Source organism: Pseudopipra pipra, chromosome 3, assembly GCF_036250125.1.
Source record: "Pseudopipra pipra isolate bDixPip1 chromosome 3, bDixPip1.hap1, whole genome shotgun sequence".
Taxonomy (NCBI): domain Eukaryota; kingdom Metazoa; phylum Chordata; class Aves; order Passeriformes; family Pipridae; genus Pseudopipra; species Pseudopipra pipra.
The window spans coordinates 70,823,820-70,849,215 of NC_087551.1; the positions used below are offsets into that span (position 1 = coordinate 70,823,820).

Sequence of the window (25,396 nt, forward strand, 5' to 3'; positions counted from 1 at the left end):
CATTGACATTTGTACAGTCTCTTTTGGTGTGGAAGGTCTATTGCTTCATACAGTTCTAGACACCCTCTATATGAAAAATGAAGATCAGCGAGTGACACAATTACTTTCCTTATTAGGCCTTTGGCACCTTAAAAATACTAACAACAGAACTGAAATAACTACTTTTTAGCTCAAGTTTAACAATAACAAGCCTTGTAGATACAAAGAATTTGGGGGAAAAGAAAACCCACAAACTTCTGTAAATGCAGAACACTTTGAAAAACCGTTTCTGACTAGCAGATGATATAAAATTCTACAAGTTTCTCTCAACATTGATATTTGCATGCTGCTTTCCTCTGACGAAATGACAAATGAAAATGAACAGACAAAACCAGAAAAAAGACCATAGAAGGGAGGAAGGAGTGTATATATCTGTATCAGAGAGTAGGTCCATATGCATGCATATCATAATCAAAAAGTTCGATGGAAAGGCTACAACAAGAAACAGCTGAATATGATGCCAAGGTGGAGTGTTGCACCTAATTGCCAAGAAAGTTTGTTTTGAATACAGACACCCGAGACTGAGATCAATGAAGTTGCTTTGATCAGGCATCTTGTAATGGTGTTACACTGATGGCTCTCAGATGAGTATGAAACAGCTTTAAGCAACTCTCAGTTGCACATTTTAAATGAAGACAAGACTACACATAATATGAAGCATCAAGAGGATTCTTAACAAAATGTGACAATAATACTATGACCCTTAATAGAGGAATGAAAACATGTTAGACAAGAACAACTTCTTTTGGGGACAAGACTGCTAACTAAATTTCAAAGATCTGTAGCAAAATACTGCATAGTACCTAATTTTAAAACAAAGCTAGTTCTGCAGTGTTGAAAGCTCCAGTGAACAAGTCTGAATAGAAGAATGGATGAGATTCCCTCAGAAAAAGAAAGGATGATGAAATAAGTATCTTATTCCATTGGCAGCTACAGGATTTTTTAAATTATTTTTTCCCCTCAGTGCTCCCTAATGATTTACACATCAAATTCTGAAGGTAACCCACAACCTTTCAATAAGAGAATACAAGACAGACATCTCCAATCTCTGCCATTCACTTGATCACAAGTTTTACAGTAGATCACCATGAAATATATTTCAGCTGGGTACTAGTCCTGCGACTTGTTTGTATTTCTTCTCCACTGAGAGCTGCTGCCACAGGCCTATTACCTGCTAGAAACCACCAGCGTGCTCTTGCTTTCTTCTGAGCATGGACATTGAGAAAAGAATACAGCAGGTGCTCTCCACAATTGTCAGACAAAGTCACAGAGTGCAGCAGGCACAGGAAGCAGTGCCGTGAGCCGGGACAGCGGCAATCAGAACAAGAGCCACGATGAGCATATCAGTGATATCAGAGGTATCGGTGGCGGCTTCAGAAAGTACCTCTAAAGCAGACACGGCAAAGCTCAGAGAAAGCAGAGCCAGACAAGAATATGGAACAAGAGCTACTTTTCTTGAGTTCATACAGTCACAATTTGTTTGAGGATACAGAACCTGCACTGGACCTGTTTTCCATACATAAAATTCTGTCATTTCCTTCCAGAAGCAGAAAGAGTTACCTGTTGTAACTCTTCTAAGCATTATTCCTCCTTCCTACAACAACTATGATATCTAACTTTATAATAAAGTGACTTGGACATACTTGGTCTCAAATACCTATCACAGTGATAAAAATACCACACCTTTCTTAATGGAAGCATGATCAATATTATATGCTGGGTTGAAAGCTAGAATAGTTATAAGTCTCATACTAAGCTATTGTTGTCTGCTTTGTTCAGGTTGTCACTGATTGAATAATACTACAAGAGCAAATACAAGACAGAAAAACGTTTGTATTGCAAAGGTTTCAAGGTATTTTTTTTTAAAGAAGAGAGAATGTTCCTATTAGGCAGATTTATGCTGCAACCATAAGCATAACTGTGAATATCTTTTAAAAATTATTTATTTGCAAATATAAAGGGCTAAAGAAATTTTGTCATGACAAACAGAAACAATCTGTCAAAACAGGAGGGTGTTGGGATTTTTCATCGACAGCACTCGAAACACCCAAAATTAAATGAATCCTTGTCATTGGATTTCTATAAATACTTAATTACTTAAATACAATAAGGATGTTCTTCTATTATAAGAGAATTGTGCAATCTCTCACAAGAGGATATTCATTACTTTCTAACCATCTGTCACTTCAGTTCTCCAAACACCACACCTCCCCAAAAAATCTAATTAGTTTTTATTCAGTCACACATTATAAATGATGCTAGTGTGGATACTGAAAATATAGTTTAATGAAGTTAATATCAGGGCATAATGGAAGGCGGTTTGCTGAACAAAATGGACCAGAAGGCAAAAAAAGGAAAAGTCACACCCTGCTAATTCTACTATACATTTTTCATTTCCCATTGACTAGGAAATTGTTGGCTAATAAGAAGGAAAAAGAGAGCAAATACAATATCATAGATAAACTTACAGGTAGTAAAGTTTTCCAGCAGCTGGAAGCACTCGTTTCCTGTAGTCTATTCCAGAATCAAGCTGGACTGTGTTGCAGTATTTCTACAGAGACCAAGAAAAAAAAAAAAAGAATAGCTTTCCTCAAGCCAAAGCTGTATTTACTATTGTCTGTGTTAGAGAGAAGACACACTGCTGTGATAAACCAACAGCATAAATATAATTTGTGAAACTGAAATTCAAGATCACAAAATTGAAGTCTCCTTTGCAATTATCAAAGCAAAGAAATAACCTGGAAATCATTCACATATTCAAATCAAAGAAGTAACTATTTTCACAAGTCCATCAGCCAGAAGATTTATATAGATTAGAAGCACATGAAATGCAGGTGAATATTATTTGTTCTCTCTGGATACTGCTTTGTTAGGGGAGTGTGCAAAAATAATTATTTCCACATTAAAGTATATACATTTAGAAATACAAAATTAGTAGCATTAAGAGTTTAACAGACTACAAACAAATTCTAGCAACAAATGAAACTACTTCTATTTTATAAGCTAAAAATAATTTTATCTTTTCCTCTTACTAATAAGATTAAAAATTTTGCAAGTCAGACATCAAATATATGAACCACACCAGTCTGGCTGCAAAATGGACCAAAGCATAAAGGGAAATAAACAAAGTTCTATCTCAAAAAGATTTTGCTTCATTTTTGCAATATCTGCATTGACTCAGAAAAGCATCTCTTTTGTTCCCCTTTAAGCCACCTGTAAGATTACAAGTGTGATACGGATCTCTTAAGTAGTCACAATTAATTGCTTCTGTTAGAAAACTCAAACCCAGCTGTAGCAAAGGGTGCTTTTTTTGATTCAAATCCTGAGGCTGAGAGCAAAATTCTCACTAATATCAGCGGGATCAAGATTTTACACCCTCTAGCAAAGGGAATAACTCTGCTTATCTGTTATGACTACTGCCAACATACACAACTTCTGTGTGTTATATAGCTAGAAGCAAAAGAAGCTACAGAAGAAAGGGAGGAAAAGTTTAAATGTTTTAGAAAAAGATAACTCTATCAAAAATTCAATCAAAGCAATTAATTTTTTTAATGTAATTCAACACCATTAAAAGTCTTTGGATTGGTCGAATGCACTAAATCACTCTGCTTCTTTGCTGCACTATGAACTATTAGTTTATCTTTAATACCCCTTGTTAAGCATTTCATATTCTGTGTGTCAAACTTTTCAAAGCCTCCTTGAGGCCATTCAAATAACAAAATTGGAAATGTCAAACCTCATTTATAGCAACTACATTGCAGGGAAAAAATTTAGAAGAACTATCATCAGTGATTTAAGGAACAATGGTCCTTTTGAACAAACGCGTTGCATAGGACATTGCAGGAGTGACTGCGATGACGCATTGCACTAATTTTTTGCCCTTGGCTATTACTGAAGGCTCTGTACTGATTTGAAACCTCCGCCTTCTTCACACAGACATACAGATGAAGAAAGAAGGTGAAAAAAAATCATTCTGAAAGCACAGAATCCCAGGAAAATCCACGTATCTTTAATTCCAGCAAGTGAAAAAGCCATGCTAATCAAATCGTTATCTTGGACTAAGGCTACTGCAAACACAATAGCGTTGGTGCTACAATATTATTATAATCTATTCCCTTTCTTTTTGTGAGAGCTCACAAAGAAGGAGAATAACAGAGCAGAAGAAAAAAGTTTCAGAGGCATGTAATAATATGCACAAGGGAGGGAGGATGTTTAAGCCTTTCTTCACCATCAGTCTGGCAGCCAAGGCTAAAAGGAAGATTACTGAAATTTCACAGCAAAGCTAGTGCACTTTGCTTTTCTTTGCCAGTATCTTTCCACCTAATGTTTTATTTTTCCAAAGTAGAAGATTAGCTTAAGTACTATTTTCTTTACGCTAGTAGGGAAAAAAAATGCAGATTACTACTACAGCTTTGGGGACTCTGAGATTACTTAGATTAACTTTAGATACTCGGATATTTAGCAATGCTGTTTATAATTTTGGGGGTTTTCTCCTGGAAACGAGATCGGCAATGTTGTGTGAATTCGGCCTCATCTCTTTGGCCTTCAAGATGGATTTACAAACTCTACTGCTCCCTCAGTGTGTTGTGTTGCATACAGTGAAGAGCAAACACAGAACTACATATAGTTTAGAGCATTCCATGGTTATGGTAGGATTGAAAGAAATAAAAATTACACCTGAACACTGTAGCTCATGTAAATTTGTTGCCCTGATATTTACACTGGTGTGTATGGTTCAACTGCTAATGACTGCTGAGTGGAGCAGGAGTTCTGTGCACTCAAATACAGACTGGTACTGGGCTGTATTATGCAGGTCATTGCAACTTGATGAAATAGAAATCAACACTTGGTGCTACAGTATTTTAGTCCACCTGTGTTCCACTTACAAACTTGTCACTCCTTAAATTCACAGACAGCCTTTTATGACTCCATGATTTAACATTACAGTGAATGAGTTTTGGAGTTAAGAACTGTAGACGTAAATACTACCAATACAGCTACAAAGAAGATGCATTTTTTCTGTCTTCCTTCTCTTTCTCTTCAAAGTAATTAGTATTATCACTATTCAAGAAAAATCACTATCATTAGTGACACTAGTCAAGAAGAGCTTGTGTGTTCAAAAGCTTATTTATGTTTTTTGGCCTTTTTTAAGCTACAAACAGTTGCCTAACTGAAAGATATTTCTCTTCCCTATAAATCTTGCTTGTTTGTCTGCACTGATGCACTACTATTGATTCTAATATGGTATTACATTATATAGTTTATTTAAAAAATATCTGCTAGATATTCTAGGCTACAGGACCTTTCAGCCAGAAGTGCAATAGCAGAATCTTGTTCAGAGATCTATAAAATAAAGTTAATACAGTCTCACTGATTTTTTGCTTCCTTAGGAGGCAAAAGTTAACTGAACCAAACATAAACAAAATGGAAAACCAGAATCCTGAGGTACAGCAGTTTGTGTAATACACGATATAGGCATAGAAGCAGGGGGCAGCTAACAGGAACAGTGAAATACTTAGTCCTTTTTAAAACATTTGGCATTTTATTCTCCCACTCCTTAAATGTTCCTAATTAATTTATGGTTTTGTCCTCTCCAGGCTCATGCTCGGTTCAGGAAGGTACTGCAGCCATTTAGAGACCATATTCTAAATAAAAAATGAAACAGCCACAAGAATCTCCTAAGCCTTCTACATGTTCATGTAAGTATTTACTAATGCTTGTCGTTAACTAGTTTCACTGAAACACTTCAAAGCTCACCCACACCTATTCTTTTAGACATTGTATAAATATACATAAAACGAACAGCTCCTGCTATTAAACCCAAACATCATAATCTGCATTGCAATATGCTCTCAGAAAACATTGCTTTAAAACATGAATCCTGCTGTTAGATTATAAGCTTTGCAGGGTAGGAACAACCTTCTGTTATATGAATATATGACAAATAGAGATCCATGGGTGCTAATGCAAAATAATGTAACAAAAAAAAAAAATTACACAGAAGTGGGCAATGCTATTTACACAAATGGAGCTATACATAGTAGAGGAGAGAAAAGTTGTAACAGCAGTAGCAGTAAACCGAAGGGCAGTAATGGGAGGACTGCTTGCACTGCCAGATGATAACAACACCATCTCTCCTCTAAGTTAAGAATGTACCACTGCAGATAGTTCTAAAGGAGGATTCAGCACATGGTCACCTTTACTCAGAGTCAGAAAGATCACAAAGAAGCTTTGTGCAGAGCAGAGATCCAAAAATTTTTCCTTTAGAGTTTTCCTTTGTAGACAACAGTACTGACAATGGTTTTCTGTTTCTGCACACATTCACTTATCTGCTTCACAGGAAGACAGAGGACATGGTACATTATTCTTTTAAGATACATGCTTTCAGTGTTAAAAAGACAGCACATAATCAGAATGTATAACAGAAGAAAATAAGACACATGAAAATATTGTACACGTCCAAGCTAAACAGTTAAAATCCTAGATTTACAAAAAGGAAAACCAGATACGTGGTTGCGCAGCGTGGAAAAAGAAATCCTGCTCACAAGTGTAAGAACGCTGAACATCAGAGAGTATGCCTATGTGATTATCCCTGGGCATTGTCTTTCCCCTTCACAGGTGTTAACAATATTATTCTCCCGCATCACAGAACTAAACAGTAATATTACAATTTAAAAATCTGCAAGTTTAGGGAGGAGGGGAAAGATAGGCTTCTCTACTTTTTGTCCTTCTTCTTCTTACAGCAAGGGGAAAAAAACCATACAATACTACATATAGAAGTTCTAGTTTCTCTCTTATCTTCGGACTACCTCATCCAGCACTGGACTGATTAAATCCTACGGATGTGATTGCATCCTCACACTCACTAATCACCATGGAATCCTAATCAACAGCCACAGAACTAACTGGAGTGCTCAGATTGTTAGCACTTAATTGTCAAACCCACAACTGTAACCACTGGTTTCCATTTCTTAAGATGGAGTTTTAAAATTTCAAATTTCATTTACTTGGGCTAAACTTCTTTTGAAATAAATACTTATTATTGAAGCTACAGTGAGTCTAGTAGAACCATCCATAGTTTCCAAAAGATTTTCTGTTCTACTGAGATATTTAAAAGTCTGACTTACTCTATTCAATTCAAATGCATAAAATTAATTAGTCATACAATTTATTTTGAAGTCATTTATGTATTTATGGATACAAAGAACAAATACAATTACATAATTGAAAATGCTATTAGTAAGTTAAAAATACAGTGTGAGCATGCACTCATTTCCACTGAAGTGGCATAAAAACTTTGTATTCCAGAAGGAAAAAAAAAGGATAAAGCCTCAAGGCTCACCTCAAGACACAACATCGAAAACACAAATCTTCAGACAGAATAGACAAAATCAGACTGTCAGTAGACCTACTGTAGGAAGTATTAAATACAGACTAATATAAATACATTTTTCTTCCCGTGAGCACTTGTAACATTCCTTTATTGCTGCAATCAAGAATGGTAGCTACTAAATTGTTTAACTGCTCAAGAAAACAAAGTACACGACATGATAGATCATTAAGAAGAGGAACAAAGGTTTCAGAAAATTTAAAAAGGCAGTCAAAGTTAACTGGATAACCTGCAAGTTCTAAAGATGTGTGTTTCCCACGTGTCACAAAAAGCCCTGAAATGCTAATAGACAGCCTTGTGGTCCACATTAAACATTGTATTAAATATCACTTGCCCCTGTGAGCTCAAATATTGTGATCAGCTGAACAACTTTGATAATGCAGGTGAGTAGATATTTCTTAACCTTACTGAAAATCATCGTAAGTCAATCCAATTATCATCTTCTGCTCTGAATTTTAACAGCATTAAAAAAAAGAAAACTGAAAAAACAACATACAAATCATCCTGTTGGACCACAAGAATAGACAAACTAATCACCCCAGAATCCTAATCAACAGCCAAAGAACTAATTGGAGTGCTTAGATTGTCAGCACTTAACTGTCAAACCCACCTATCTGAGGACCTTCAGAGAAGGTGTAGGGGAACAGAGACACTAGAGTGCTTCAACTTAGGATGATCATTACCTTAATTCCCACACCTGCTGAGTTTCTGCAGCCTTTCACACCTGTGTCAAACCAGCCACCTGCAAATGCAGCAGCAGCAGTGCATCTGCCATATCAAATACACTTTCCATATGAGCAAAGAAGAGTATACGTCTATCCCCACACATGCAAAGCTCCACAATTAATACTCTTGGCCTCTGTGTAGTTCTGAACAAGCACAGTAGGACAACTACTACAGGAACCAAGCCATGCCTATCTAAAAAGTGCAACTTACAGCTACTCTTTCTGAGTAAAAGGAATCATAATTTTTATGTAGGTCTCATCCTCCCTTTTCAAGTGTGTTCTCTGATTTGGTGTCCATTAACAATACACAGGATCACTAATATTCCTTTCCCCCAGCAAATCAGAAAAACAATGAGATTGTTCATTTGCAATCATTCTTCTCATACATTTACATCCAGCTTAAGAGAGAAAAACTCTTTTGCATCACACAACACATAGACACATGATGAGAGCACCCCAGCCAACAACAGAGGAAGAGTTCCTTAGGTAAACAAAGCTCACTAGACTTAACCATTTTTATTTTTCATTATTCGACTCCATATAGTGTTAGATTATCTAATATTATTCCTTCTTTCTCAAAATTCTTCCTTAAATGAATTCAAGAAAAGGTTTCTCCATTCAAAGGATACCATTACAAACTGGCATTTTCTGTAACTGTGGTAGAAGAAGAATCGTCTTAGCAAAAATGTAGCATGTCATGAAAAACTTATTTCCGACATACAAAGCACAACCACAGTGCTTTGAGTAACTTCAGTGTACTTGCAAAGTCATCAGCAAGTGACAGTCATCAGCATGTTTCAGAATGTGAAACTGGTCCAACTGGGACTCATAAGCTGGACAAGTCATAAGCTGGACAGGCTCTCAACAGCCTGCTGAGAGAAGTCTGTGAAGTTATGTGCAGTGTTTCCTCTCTGGTGCAGCTGTAAAAGGAGATCAACCAGACTGTTGGTCATGGCATGCATGGTACACGACTTGGATGTAGGACTGGAAGAGATACTAAACAAGTTTTGCAGAGACACGAAACTCAGAGGAGCTGTTGACTCCCTCGAAGGCAGGGAGGCCCTGTAGAGAGACCTCAACAAATTAGAGGACTGGGCAATGACCAACCTCTGTTCAAGAAGGGAAAGTGCCGGATTCTGTATCTGGGGTGGGGCAACCCTAGATGCACATACAGACTGGGGAATGAAATGCTGGAAAGCAGTGCTGCAGAAAGGGGCTAGGGGGTCCTGATCGATGGTAAGTTGAATGTGAGTCAGCAGTGCCCTGGCAGCCAGGAGAGCCAACCACCTGTGCAGGGCTAAGGGTTGGACTTGATAATCTTTGTGGATCCCTTCCAACTTAGCATATTCTGCAATTCTCTGCTTCTGTGGTACAGGTGCAGGACCTTCCAGGGGCTGCTCCTTTTATCCTTTTGCCTTGAGTTTGTTCGGTTTTTTTTTTAAAAGTAACTAAATTTGTTAAACTCCAGCTTTCTGCTACACCAATCCACAGGAATGAGATGTACTCAAGGGGAGGGGAAAGGAGAAAGAGAATCATCAGGTATTTGGTGGTGGATAAAAACTTGGTCCAAGCATAGTTGGGTGTGCACGTAGTTTTTGTCTCCCTGTTCAGATGTTGTTGAAACAGTAGACTTTAAAGAAAATGTCAATGAATCCTCATAAGCACTATACATGACCTCTGGGGTAATTAGCAATCATTCAAAAGCAACAAGACTAAAGTGTTCTATTCTTTATTACTGTCAGCTCTTGTCTTGATCAGCATTTTAATAAAGATGGTTCATTTCTAAGACAGTTTCATGAATCAGTCATAATTACATTCTGACATGCAGTGAATAGTAAAGCAAAACTAAATATCACTTCATCAACCTTTCTAACCTTTATGCAAGTATTAACTGTAAATAATTTTTGCACAATCTTACAACAAAAATCCACACATTTCTTAGCTTTGTACATACTCTACCCTAACTGAATTTCCTGTGACCTATACCTGAAAAAAAACCCCCCAAACCCTACAATCAGGAATAATTACTTAGTTTTGCATGATATTCAGGTATTGCCTTTCACAGATCAAATCAACTTCAAGGAGAAAAGGCTATTTGTTCTACAAAACAGTGCAATGCTTTAAGGGGTTAACTAAATTTTTTTACAGTCTTTTTTCCCCTATATTCTTCTGCAATAATGAAATATGGGAAATTGCTAAAATAGCCTTAAATATATCACACTTTATCCCAATTGCAAACACTGTAACAAAACAAAATGAAAAAAAAACCCAAATAACCACACAAAGAAATTTTGAGGAAAACTTTCTAAATATCATCCAAGAATCTTATAAAATATGATGGAAACATCATGGTCAGTTTGAGTTTGGATGACAAACATTTTATCTGTGATTTATTTTTCAATGGACCTAGAGCACAATGATTTGGGAAAAGAAATACTGCCAAGTATAATTTTTTCAATGAATCTTTTTCTTACACTTGTTACAAGAACGTTTAGACTTTAAACTTAAGAGCTTAGCAAAGATAAATTGAGAGGCAAAATTCATTCAGTGGAAGTTGCATGAGTTTACATTACAGCCTTCAAACTTTAACAACTAAGAAACCCCACTATTCTTGCTACCACAAAGAACATATGATCTATTGTACAACTTTTCAATAACTTATTTTAATGTCTAGCTACAAATCAGCTACCCCCTAAGAAGAGGAAAAATAGACAATTAACTTGTAAAATAATGGTGCATGAATAAAGAGAGAGACTCTCAAAATGTACTGTTCTGTGAATAGTATTTCAGATATTCAAACAAAAGTGAAAGAACTCAGAAGGTACAGATGTGGCTGTGCTGGCTCAGAGACAAGTAGCCTCTCCTTTTTCCAGTCAGGGAGCAGAAGAATGGCAGAGTAAACCTCCATGCAATAAGAATTACACTGAACAGCTCTCCCCATTTCACATCACTTGGGAAAAAATCCTCCTTGCAGAATAAGTATAAATAAAAAAAGTAAATAAAAAAAAAAAAAGGCCAAACCTGCAAACCACAAATCACTGTATAACACCCACTTTTGCTAAAGAACCAATAATGACTGTAACTTTCAATCTCCTAATAAGCAAGCTGTGGCATTCTGTGAAAAACAAATGCCAAGAGTTCACACTGAATTTATAACATGATGTTTCGTAAGCTAAGGGTCAAATTCACCCCTAATACATGTACTTCATTGGAATTATACCCTGGACAAAGTTATTTGTCTAGATTTCTTTTATGCTGTTGTTTTTCTTTTTAACATTTGATTTGTGTTTCTTTTCCCAGTATTAGCCTTTGCTCCTGCCAGAACTGTTGGCAGGCAAGAAAAAAAAAAAAAAAGGAAAGAAAAAAAAAAGTAGTATTGATTTACAAAACTGGATTTCCCAGAATAAAAAAAAAAAAGCGATTAAGGTCTAAACAAAGGCTAAAGATGGCTTACGCTTAGCTCTGATGAGGTCCACTACCTCATTACCAACAACTGAAAACTTCTGATGCATTTTGTTTCAAGGGAATCCAAAAGTCCTTGCTGTAAAGCAGGCTGGGGGGTGCAGGGTCCATTCACTCATTCTGTATCACAACCATTATGTAAGAAGTATAAAACACTGCCTTTATGCTGCCAAACCACAATGACTCTTCTTACATCAAAGCGTTTTCACCACTAGGGTTTTTTTTCTCTGAAATTTATTCAAGCCAAGGGCAGGGAGACAACAATTCATACACGCTAATTACACCTAATTATCTATTCCTTCCCCCCCCCCCTTTCCACCAGCTCCGGCCAGTGTTATTTGCTATCTGGGTTTCTCACAACCTCCCTTTGCCCTGTCCATCCAACTCAACAGTAAAGTCTTTGAAGAAAACAGTTGTGGCTTCTTAGAATTTTAACAATATAAGGTTCAACTCAAATTAAATTATTCTATTATTAGTTTTGACACATTTATGAGTTAAATATGAAGGTCTTGTTAATTTAGCAAATTCCTCACATCTCTTCACAACTAGAATTGCTGGTAACACCCTCTCTTGTAGGAGCTTCTCCTCATGCTTTCTTTTCATGATCTAAATGAAATGTTTATTGGATTAAAGTTCTTCTCTGCAGACCTCCACGGTGGCCTGTGACAAAGAGCTTAAAAGCTTTATTAATTGGCTCGGGCTTTTTGGGGGGAGGCAGGACCTCATTTCACATTACATCACAAGCAAACAGAACTGCCACGTGTAATTAGACTAATTTATCCTGATACAGCAGGAATCAACTATTCCATACCTATGATATGCTTTGATTTACTTATTTTAATCAGGGAGTAAACAAACCAAGCAAGAGCTCAGAAAATCCTAGCAATTAATGGGAGAGAGAAGGCAGAAAGCCTGGCACAGAGCTACAGTAGCAACTATTTTATCCTAAGATAAATTTTGATCTGCATCTAAATAAAGTTTGTAGGAGCAAGCGTGTAAGACAGATGTAGAAGGTTAACAAACTGAACAGTTCATCTCTTGAGAATACAACATAGCAATAGGTACATTATAAAATATTGTAACATTTAAGTGCTCTAAACTACAGAATTCAAATAAATCTCGTGTTTTAATGTAACACATACACACAGAGAGATTTAGAGAGTTGAATGCAGAAAGGATTGGTAACTTGAATCTGGCACCCTGCTTTCTATATACAACATTTTATTAGTTGATAATCTCACAAATTTGTCCAACTAAAATCACCCAAAAATTATACTGATGTTCAGCACAAAAATACTTGCAGGCATGCTATATTTCTTATTTTTATTTTTTCTGTGTTTAATTAGGTACACTTCACAAAAGACGAGTACTTCTATTACTTGCAGAGAGAGAGAACAAGAACAAATGCTCCTTCTACTTAGGAGTTTGCTTGGTTACATACTAAGAAGGGAAACAAAAGGCCCAACATCTTCAGTAATGAAAAAGTCAATTGATAGGCAAAGCCATCACAATATCAAAGGCCTAATCCCTGCAATTCTGACTCAGGTGACAGTTCACAGGGGTCAGAGTGGCTGACACTGACCTCAAAAGCAGGTTTTAACTATTCAACATACTGAAAGCTGCTGGGCTATCACACCATTAGACTGGAACAAACTGACAAATCAATTTCATCAAGGAGATGACTTTTTTGGGAGGGGGGCGAGGGGGGAGGCAGATCCGCCACTCAACAAATGCCTGCATTTCTCACACAGGTGGTTGGACAAAAGCTGACTGCACCATCAAAGACATTTTATATCTACCAAATGCCTTTGTACAAAACTAACTCCCACCATTTTCTTAGGGACAGCTCGAAATGTTTTTTAAACAAGTATTTTTCACATATGCAAACTAAGTTATTGAAAAGTGAAAATGCTTTCAAGTTCCTCAATTTCTTGCTTTCTAAGAAAATGTATATTTCAATTAAAAACACAATAATAATCATTAACCAATTTCATGAAAGAGTGCAACACAGCATATAAAAATACATTGCTTTCTATTTGAGTGCACAATGCTTACTGTTAAGAGTCATTTTAATCAAATACTGTTAAAATAAATAACTATTTGGTCCGTAACAGCAGAAGGGGGAAAAAAAAGGTCACTGTAGAAAGCTGACAGGACTTTCATGTCCTACTAACAATAAAGTTCTGGCTGATTTCTTCTCTTAAAGCAAAATGCAGGTAGCCAAAGCCAAACATTTTATTTTAAAATTGTACCTTGTAAAAGTATACTCAGACTATGAAAGGCCCTAAAACTTTCTGACTTTCAGTTAGAATTTAGTGCAGTGTAGGTCTATTGCACAAAGTAAAACTGACAAAATGCAGAAGTTACATACTTGGTATTTCAACACAGCTTGACATTTTTAAACTTCAGGCCACACTTCCAGGAAACCTTTGGAAGCTCAAGAACTGCTCACTGAAGTTACAGACTCTATGCAACAAATTATTTGAGTTTTCCTTCCTGTTTTCTGGAGAATGAAACATTGAACTAGTCACTGAACTAGAATTAGGATTCCAGAAGAGTTAAGGGTTGATGTAAATGTCTTCATTAAACATCTGTAAAAATTAAAATGTTGCCAAAATTACTGCCAAACCAGTAAATTAAAGAACTCTTTTTTTTCCTTTTCTTCTTTTTTTTTTCCAAGAGCCTCACATCATATTTTACATCAAATTGTTAAAGATTAGTGGAATGTTGATCTGCTGGAGGGTAGGAAGGCTCTGCAGAGGGATCTGGACAGGCTGGATTGATGGGCCAAGGCCAACTGTAAGAGGTTCAACAAGGCCAAGTGTTGGGTCCTGCCCTTGGCTCCCAACGACTCCCTGCAGTGCTACAGGCTGGAGGAAAAGTGGCTGGAAAGCTCACCAGCAGAAAAGGACCTGGGATTAAAATTTCTTCACCAAAAGCATTTGTCAAGTATTGGAACAGGCTGCCCAAGGAAATGGTTGAGTTACCATCCCTGGAGGAAAGACATGTAGATGTGGAACTAAGGGACATGGTTTAGTGGTAGACTTGCAGTGCTGGGTTAACAGTTGGACTCAACAATCTTCAAGGCCTTTTTCAACCTTAACGATTCTGTGATTCCAAGTTATGTATCTTTATTTATTCTGGTCACTAATGGTGTCCCCCAAGGATCAGTGTTGGGCCCAGTCCTGTTTAACCTCTTTATTGATGATCTGGATGAAGGGATTGAGTGTACCTTTAGCAAATTTGCAGATGACATCAAGTTGGGGAGGAGTGTCGACCTGCTGGAAGGCAGGAGGGCTCTGCAGAGGGACCCGGACAGGCTGGATAAATAGGCCAAATCCAACAATATGGGGTTCAACAAGGCCAAGTGCCAGGTCCTCTGCTTTGGCCACAACAAGCGCATGGAGCGCTACAGGCCGGGGACAGAGTGGTTGGAGAGCGGCAAGACGGAGAGCGACCTGGGGGTTCTGAATGACAGGAAGCTGAACATGAGCCACCAGTGTACCCAGTGGCCAAGAAGGCCAGTGGCATCCTGGCCTGGATCAGGAACAGTGTGGCCAACAGGACCAGGGAAGTGATTCTTCCCCTGTACTCAGCGCTGGTGAGGCCACACCTGGAGTACTGTGTCCAGTTCTGGGCCCCTCAGTTCAGGAAGGATGTTGAGGTGCTGGAGCAGGTCCAGAGAAGAGCAGTGAGGTTGAGGAAGGGACTGGAGCACAGGCCCTATGAGGAGAGGCTGAGGGAGCTGGGGCTGTTCAGCCTGGAGAAGGGGAAGCTCAGGACAGACCTCATCACTCTCTGCAACTCCCTGAAAGTAGGTTGTAGCCAGGTGGGGGTTGGTCTCTTCCCTCAGGCAACCAGCTGTAGGACAAGAGGGCACAGTCTTAAGCTGTGCCAGGGGAGGTTAAGGTTAGACATAAGGAAGAAGTTCTTTACAGAGAGACTGGAGATTGGAATGGGCTGCCCAGGGCGGTGGTCCGTCCCTGGAGGTATTTAAGAAGAGACTGGATGTGGCACTTAGTGCCAATGGTCTAATAGACAAGGTGGTGTTCAGTCAAAGGCTGGACTCAATGATCTCAGAGGTCTTTTACAACCTAGCTGATTCTGTGATTTGTAAATCAGCTTTAAAACATTTAGAAAATTTATGTATCTTTTTTTGGTTAGCTTAACAATTTTTGCAGTAATTATGCTCTAAGCATTTGAACAAAGTAACTGTGAGAAATGAATGTTTCTCTTTTCAAAAACTGCCTTAAAAAAACCCCACATAGTAGTTCCATGCACTTTAAAATGCTCAGTAAGAGATCCTGCAAGATTAAAAGCTCAATCAAAAGAGATTGAATCTAATTACAATTATAGAATTAAAAGATTTTTCTTCCTAATACTTCTTATCTCTGTAAAGCTCTATCTCTGTAAAATTTCATGGACTGAAGAAGCACTCTTATCTATTGCAGAAACTAAGCCCTTCCATAAGGAATACTGTGTTCCAAAGAATTATAGCCTGTGCTGGTTTAGAAGTAAACAGGCGGGAAAAATGAACCCAACTCAAGAGAGATTACAAGTCAGAGTTACAATTTACTAAAAAAGATTCCAATAAATCCAGTGATACAGAGAAAAACTGGTTTTCACCCCCAACAAACAGATATATAACCCAGCACCCTGGGACAAGAACAGAACGGTGTTTCACAGCCCCTGTGCTGAGCACCACATGGCCCCCTGGGTGCAAAGTAAAAGGAAAGGAAAACCTGTTGGTCTGGATGATGATCAAAATTGTGTTGAAGTTCTGGTCCTCCTCTGGATCCGAGGAGTGGTACCAGAAGTCTCAAAACCCAAAGTTTATATATGCTCAGGTTCAAGTGGGAATGCCCGGTACCTCCCCCAGGGCAGGGAGTTTCACGATGGATGATTTAACTCTGTGAGTCCTGGGATACTTTTGGAGTCTTTAATGGTCCAGGTCATTGCAGCTGCCTATTATGCCAGTCCAGTATGGCCCATTAGCAGACATGACCCCTCAGGCTGGGTGTGAAGGTGCTAATGCCTCCCCGGAGGGTACTTATCACAGTTATTAGCGTGAAAACAAAAGAAACACTCCTCACAGGGTTTCTCTAACACCCAGCTTGTAGCCTGAGGTGTCAGGTGTGCCCTGGGCAGCTGCTGCAAATGATCCATTATTAACAGTCCATCAGAAATGACACAGAGGTTATACCCACATACTTATAAACTGGTCCCCGTCCCTGTAACTAGAACATAGCCATAACAATGATCTGATCAATGCAGAGTTTTCCTCTGTTTATGAAAACTACCCCTTTGATTAAAGAATCGCTGAAAAATTACATCTCAAATGATTTAAGATTTCAAAAGATGGGAACATTGGGATAGGCTCAGAATTGGACAGGGAACACACAGAGGGCAGAAAGCGCTGCCAGTGGTGTTACTGGCCTGCCCAGTAACATAGACCTGGGGCTTTTCTGTGGCCACTAGATGTGGGACCTGAAGCATGCATCCCTAAAAACTGGAACTTATCAACTGCAACCTCATGCTGCAGGCATTCAACAATCACTTGTCCCCAGTAATCTACTAACTAGAAAGACAATATACAGACAAACTCTGGAAGATAACTGTATCTTCTCTAGAATGTTATTTCACCCTTTTGCTTATTCCACAGAAACTGGTTTTCAGTTTTCTTTGTATGAAATAGGAACTCAAACACAGATACTGGAATTACATGGACTGCAGAAAAGAAAAACAACAATCGAGGATGAGCATAGGTCTAGGAAAGAAACCATTACTTTTGATCATTTGAAGACAGGAAAATACTTTTTTATAACGTACCTGTGTATCTAGGAACTATGTCTTCCATTTATGAGGAATGAAAACAGCCTGAAATCTATTTCAAATGAAGCATCTCTTTACAGAAATTAACTGTCAATACTTTCCATTCATCCCACCTTCCCAAGAACATTTCAAGGAATTTGAAGCTCCTATGTTGAACTTGAACATTTTTTTCTCCATTCATAATAATGACAATATTCATCTGCCTCAAGTCTGAGTTGTAGTACTTGTTTCTTGTTGCACTACTCCATTCTATGTTGCAGCTCTAGACCAATCCACTTTTAATGCTTCTCTCTGCATTCCATTCTAAAATATTTTGATCACGTTCCCAGTCCTGATGAGGTGTTCTACATGCATAAACTACATTTCACTTTTTTTTATTTCAGCTAGATAGAAAGAAGAAAAAAAGGAAACTATAAATAAGCATATGACAGATATTCTTAAAGTCTGATGATCGGTGAAATTAAAGAGCCTTACAGTTATCAGGAAGAAAACTCAGAGTCAACAAGGTAGACTTAGAAAAGAATGATTTGCTACATAGAAAAGAATGATTTGCTATGGTTGCTGCATTGCAAAAAGCAATTGCATTTGGAACTACTTCTATTCTTGAAAGTACTCTATGACTGGGAGTTCTCTTGCATTCCATGCAGGCAGCTACAGAATAAACCCTTTTCAAGAATCTGAAATGGAAGTGGTTGTTCATTTTTTTTTATGTTTCTTACTTTTCTAAAGCCATCCAGGTGAGAACCACTTTCACTGGTAATCTCCCTAACTCTATATGCAGCCATTCTAAGATGTATAGGAGTGTCACAATAATGTCAATGGCATATTAACTTCAAAAACTGGTAATTGTTCAAATGTCAACATCAGATGAGATTTTCAAAGGTGCTTAGGCAATCAAGCAATCTCATGATTCAAAAAGGGACCACTGAAACCCCAAGGCAATGTCTTCTTCTTTACTGCTGAGCACCTTAACAGAAACATCCAACCGATGTTTGTATTCAACAATTCCAAATTTCCTATCACAAAGCCAAACCTACCCTAAAGTCTACCTTACCCTCCTCTTATCTTAGAGATCAATACAGTTAACATTATTTCTGTATCTGTGCTAGCAATACTTCTGTGAGTTAGGGAAATGCTGTTATTTCCATTTTACATGTCACGTCAATCCAGGCAGAGCAGGATATGAGAGGTGTATGTCAGCCCTCAATAACATAACAATACAAATGTAACTTGTGAATGAAAAATATCTGTGATTAGTCCAGAACTTAAAAGTGTGATTTCAGTATATGTTCTTTTTAACAGCAAAATAAGCACTGATTGTATTATTCACATAGAGAAAGGATCCTCTGTTTTTTAATTTACATGAAGCAATTACAGTTTTTGACCTGCCACACTACAACATGCAGACTCAAGGAAGCTTCAGAGCTGCTCCTTGTTGAACATTATACGAAGCCTCAAAATTAGCCATTCAAAAAACTACTTACACATGAGAAAGACCCAGAAACAAGGCAATTGAGGGGTACAGAACAAACACTACTTTCCTTATATTGAAGAAACAGGAAGTTTTTGTACCATAATAAATGTAAGATGTCCACAAGTACAACACAAATGTTAGAGGCATACTATGTTATTCAGCATACACACACCAGCCAGCAAGAAAGTCTTATCCAAACAAACAAATTCTGCTGCCTTAGTCCAAAAGATAACTTTTTGTCATACTAAAAATGTCCAGCTTTCAAGACATGTTAATTTCAGAAGGAAAAAGTCCTTTCTTACCTTACCTTCAATTATTTTTGCTCTAAATAGTTAAAGCATATATATAATCTGGAAACCAGCATCAAAGCAATCCTGTACAAATTTCTAATTTATTAATAAAACAGGGAAAACTGAAAGGCATTTAACAGGTGGCTCTCCTTACCTTCAGCACAGCAATGAATGGTACAAAATTAGCTCTCTGAAGACCATTTTTATAGAGATCTGAAAGAAAGAAAATCAGTACCATTTTGCTACTTAGTCTTAATAACAATGTCAGCTTGTCTACTAGTCTAGCAAACAAAACAGTGTTGCTAGAGACAGGAGGAGGAACAAAAGACAGAAAAGGAGAGCTGAAATTGATTTCTCTTCTTTTACTGTATGAAAATTCAATACATTCTTAAGGAAGAAAGGAACACCCTGAGGAAGTTTGAAAAGGGCAGGGAATGAAAAAATTATTTAGATCTCTAATGACATAAAACTGATTCTAACAGAAGAAATTAAACTATCATTTGTTTTAAAGTATGGTTATAAAAATCACTTGTAATTCTGGGTATACATTGGTATGATTATAAGGTCAAACTGTGCAACTGTTAAATCCTGTGTATTTGGCAGAGGGCAAAACCCCCACATAAACCAAAAATACACAATTTGAGTTTACAAAGTCAGCATCATTCTTTTTCAGTGTACTGTGGTACACTTTATCTTCTAGCAATTCTGCCAGGTACACCCCCTTTTCCAAAGCAAGAAAAAGGGTCATCCCTAAGGCTAAAAAAATGAAAATTAAATTATTATGTTAACTTAGGCAAAGTTGCTAAAAATAAAATCTAAATTTAAAAAAAAATGAGATGTTACGTAACAAAATGCAGATCTGTACTCAAAGAAAACACAAATTAACAAAAACAACTGCAAAACAGCATTTTTTTGTCTTATTTATCACCATATATTTATACAACATAAACTTATCTTCTCTGGAAGTTATCCAACTGCCCAAGAAGTTCACAAGAGAATGACTTCTTTCAAAATGTAACCACTTAAACTGTATGATGAGCTGCTCTGTTTCACGAATATTAGGAAGCCTTATAAAAAGGCAGTAAAACACATGTAACTGATGGGAGGAATGAGCAAGACAATGCAGACACCTGGTAGAGATATCACAAGAACTCCACACAAAGACCATTCCAGGTTATGATTATGACTTACATTCCCCATAATGCTTGAAGGCTATAGCTATGCTAAAGCTTTTATGCTTTGCCAACACCTCACGGTGGACAGAAGATGCAGCATCCATGACACACCAACACGACACCTACAGAATGGTTTTCACAAAATTGGATATGTACGTAGAAATATTTAGGAAAATTATCAGTGAAGGAGATTCCACATCCTAATTACTAACAAAGCTGTAGGAAGCCATGTATCATGCTCATTCACAACTCTGCAAATCAGGATGGCTGTACATTTGTTAAAAGTGTATAGCAATTGCATATTCACTTGCAAAGATTAGTGAACATGTAACAACACTATTAGACAGCTATTCCTGTTAGGTCTTTTAATTAGTAGGGTTGTGAGTTCTGTATTATGTCTCTGTTTTGTGAGGATGAGAAAATAAACAGTAATTTTGGTGGAGAAATGAAGCCAGGATTCCTCAAATACTGCACCTGAGTATTTCCCCTCATATCCCCCTAGGGCAGAAGTTCAACACAGTTAAGTGTAGCACCAATGTTCAGCAGCTCGATACATCTGCTCTCTAATGAAAAAGTCACTTTTCCTCTTTGTATCAACAGGAAACAAATCTCTCCATTCTTAAACCTTGATGTGGCATATTACAGTAACTCAACTCTCTTTCCTGTGGGAGGATTTTAGACATGCCTTGAGCATGCAGGAATAGTGACAAGGGAAGAGACAGGCATTGACCAACACCTGGACTGCAACATAGTTCAGTTCTGGAGATGCTGTTCTTGACATTCTCTGTTGGGCAGCTAGAAGAAGTGCATGGCTTTTGGATTGATAAAGTGACTTAATATGCATTAAAAAACCCCATAGGACAATAATGGTCACAAACTGATACCTCAATTTAAGATGTTGGATACAATTCCCAAGTTATGATAAAAATTTCTCCTGAACTTCAAAGAGCAGTGCTCTAAAAACACAAGGATGGCTCTCAACTGAGTAAGGCATCCAGTTTATCTGTAGTTAACCCAGATACAGTAGTTATGATTTCATCTTCTTTGCTCAAACAAGTAAAATAAGCCAAGAGGGAATTATTAAACCCTGTAGTAAAAACCTAAAAAACTTTGGGTGGATTTGTTTTTCTTTTTTTTTTTTTCCTAAGATAAGGTGCATTGTAAATCTATAGTGATTGCCTTTTACTTAATTAATTTGGGTAGAAAAATTAACTTGTAGTTACAGTTAATACTGTAACTCTTCAGTATTTTTTGCAAACATTCAAAATTAATCAGTCTAAAAGTTGCATAGAAATTATGCATTATGCTAACTGCTAATGCTACACTATACAAACATCTTTCTGCTCTACAAAAAATTACAGTTGTTAAAACCCAAACAGATTTGGGCGCTTTGTAGAATATTTACCTAGCTAGTTGCTACCAGTGACTAGTTATTCTAAAAAAAGTTAGAAATGGAAACAACTAGTGAACTCAAACTGGGCTTTAAGATTGGCATCCTGATAAGGGGTTCTGCTTTGAGCTGATGGATCAAGTCTGCAAGTTCCTGAGTTAGAAACTGGGAAGGATCGCACTCCCATTTCCCCTCTCTTCTGCAGAATATGGTCTTTTCCTATTCTGGCATACATCTAAAATAGGCAGTATTTTACCCCTCCTCAACATCCCTGTTCCCAAATACCCTTCCACTGGTTTGGATAGAATAGACAAGATCAGAACACGTGGAAGGATTTGGGAGTGATGGGGGAAGGAACACCCTGAGTTTGAGAGAAAAGAGGAGTATGAGTTAGTAAAAATCTTTCTTCCTTAAGAACAAGAAAAAATACAGGGCAAACCAGAATATCTCAGATTCTTGCAGACTAGAGATTTTATTAGTGTTAAATATTACTACAATTGTTTTGTAAGATACTGAGATTCATAGTATTTGGATAATACCAGTAGCATGTTTGTTTTTACCTTCTGGCGGCCTGTTAGATGTTGCCACAACGACAACCCCATTTTGGAAGAGATTTTCAAAAAGCTGCTTCAGAATCATGGCATCAGCAATGTCAGTGACCTGTAGAAGACAACACATTTGTTTTATCTTGCTTTCAGCTTCTGCCGCAATAGATCTGCAAGTGGCTTTGTAGCCAGGAAAAATGCTTGTTAGTGAAAGCCATTGGAGAAAGATTCTAATTATTGCTTGGTGAGAAAAAAATAAAAGGGATAATTAATAAGCAGCGAATGTACCACAGTCTTTCAAAACTTGCCCACTCTTTATTGAGGAACTCCACCATTTCTTTACCAATTGCTAAATGATTCCGTGTTAACTTCTATAATAAAACTACAGGTGGGAGACAGAAAACAGACCTAAACATTTAAGAGGCCTACTTAATTAGAAGCAACACGAAAAAAAACCCAGAAAATAGAAAGAAAATACACACCGGCTGTTTTACATTTCTATTACCTTTGAGGCAAAGGTTTGCAGAGGTGAATTTAAATGGTCATGGGACTTCAGAAATAAAGACAAGTAGCCAACTATACATAATCAGCTGCTGTTGAAAATAGAATGATATGACATAGATACTATTGTGTGATTGTTGCAAAAAACAATTCAACAGATGGCCCATCACAAAAATAAGCAATTTCATTGTTCTTTTTAAGTGCCTTCTATTACTGTCCATGAATAATCAAAAGGCAGGCAGTCACTTGCAGCACAGTCAGCCTCTTCTAACCTTCAGGCGCAAAACACGAATGAAAAATAAAAATGGGTAGGACAAGCGATACTGGGGAGGGGGAAGGAGGAAAAAACAGATAGACAGAGGAAAAAAAATAAGCCTTTAAGTAAAATTTCTTTAAAGATCTTAATTTTAGCTCAACAAACTTGCTTTCTAGTACCAAGAAATAAAAGGAAACAGAAACCACTCTGTATAAATGAAAAAAACGTAATAAGTTTTTTGGATAAAAAAGCCCCTTGTTACAACAGTAATTCATATTTTATGAGTTCACCAGCTGAGATCAGCAATCTTAATACATAAACCACCTTTATGAGCATTACACTTGATTCTCTTGCATTCCCTGTGGTTATTATGTAGACACTTGTTGCATTTTGACTTACCAAAACAGACCCTGACTCTGAGGAAATAAACCAGTGGTGGCATGGTGAGAGTTACACACACTCATCACACAATAGACTGACAGTTTGCTGTGCTTTCACCAGCTTAGATGTGTATGCTGTGATAGTAATACACGTACAGAAATATTTTAACCAGTATAATTTTTGACTCTACTCCACACCCCTCCACCTCCCATCATTCTCACATTTCTAAATGACCTTTCTGGGCAGAAAAAAAGAAGATAATTCTACAGTAGAGACAGTAAAGGACTTAGGTTACATTTCTAACAGCTAGTTTGGAAGCAATAATGTTCTTAATGAATGATATACAAACACTAGTTTCCTTCTTCCAAAGACAACTTCTATTTTGTTCTATATAATGCATTAATAGGGACTTTTTTCTTTCCTTTTTAAAAACCAAACTTTTACATTATCTGTAACACACCCCTCAGATTTGCACATCTCTGCTCACTAAGAACTGATATTAAAAAATATAGTAACTCTGTACTGTACTGTATGCCTAATATATCTGCTTATGCATCACTTATCAGTAATTTATTTCTTCTGAATAATAAAATTTAGGAACTTCCCCAATTCCTAAAGAACAAGACATACAAGGAATCACTATAGATGTGCATCTTAGGAGTAACTGAATTTGTTGTACCACAAAGCAAACCTAAAAGCCAAGTTTTAAAAATCTATTATGTGTCATTTTGTTACAAACTTTTTTGTTTAACAATACTACAAAGCATGCTACCTTTAGAAAACAGGGAGTGAAAGAATATAAATGCTCATAAAACAAAACAATAACATCCTCTTATTAATAAGAACTGTTTTTTGATGCAGGATTCTGAACTCCATTACAAAAAAAACCTAAACAACAAAAAAAGTTCTTGAAAGCTCTGTCAAAAACCAAGAGCCATTTTGAGGACCAGAATGCAAACATGAGCTCTTTTTATGTAATCCCGTTTCCTTTCGGAAAGAGAAAGAAAATTCTACAGGGTAAAGCAGGTAGGAGACAGTAACTAAAGACTGTAAGTTCTCATGTTTTTTTACTGTATCTAGCATTCATTGAAACAGATAAGAAAAGCAAAGGCTACAAATTAACAATAAGGAGAGCCAGCTAATGGAGAGAATGCAGAAATTTCATGCATTTAAAAGATTTTTATTACATAGTGCTGCTTTCCATTATAACTCATGTTACAAAAAAAAAAAAAAAAAAGAAGAAGAAGAAAAAAAGAAGGAAAAACACTAGACTAATAGTTAATTTACATGTGTAAGTGCCTGAGATTCAGTCAGCCACTGATTGGTACATTGCCATGTAATGAATGGCAAACATAAGCATGTATTATCAGCAATTAGTATTAGCACAAAAATAAGAGCCTAATTTTTATTAGAGGCTTTTAATAGAATGCAGGTTAGTAAAAATTCCCTAAATTGTAGTTCACTTTAAATCCAAATGGTACTGATGGCATATTAAGACTAACACTACATGATCACTCAGCTTCCCCAGAAGTAGGGATTCTGTTTTCATTTTCAATACTAACATAGGTTACAGTCCCATGCCAAAATTAGACCTTCTAATTACCTGTGTATAGTTATTTGATCACTAAACAACAACTGGACTCTTTTTACTAGCCAACCTCTGTGTTCTAAAACATCAAAACTATAACTACAAATGGCATAATTCTAGGGTTTTTCTTCAAAATGAGGACACATTTTTAGAATGGCTTAAGACTTTTGTGATTAAAAAAAAAGAAGACAATATTTACAGTAAACTGTATGACAAAGATCAGTAAGAAGTAGAAATGCTTTAAAAATCTGAGAGCCTGGGACTCAGGCAAAATGCTGACAAAATCCTGCTTCAAAATAGACACACAAGCTTAGTGCCATCACTAAGGTCCTCTCTATCACACAGTAT

The 25,396-nt window shown here is 37.1% G+C and overlaps 1 protein-coding gene across 5 annotated transcripts in view; it reads right to left on the minus strand.

Annotated features, from left to right (window-relative positions):
- AFG1L (AFG1 like ATPase) overlaps positions 1 to 25,396 on the minus strand; it is a 58,983-nt gene that overhangs the window by 18,083 nt on the left and 15,504 nt on the right. For all 5 annotated transcript variants that reach the window (XM_064649817.1, XM_064649813.1, XM_064649814.1 and 2 more), the window contains 3 exons: positions 22,338 to 22,437; positions 19,367 to 19,425; positions 2,508 to 2,590 (listed from right to left, as the gene is read on the minus strand). In XM_064649817.1, the coding sequence (XP_064505887.1) occupies positions 2,508 to 2,590; positions 19,367 to 19,425; positions 22,338 to 22,437 (242 nt within the window). The remainder of the gene's footprint in view (positions 1 to 2,507; positions 2,591 to 19,366; positions 19,426 to 22,337; positions 22,438 to 25,396) is intronic.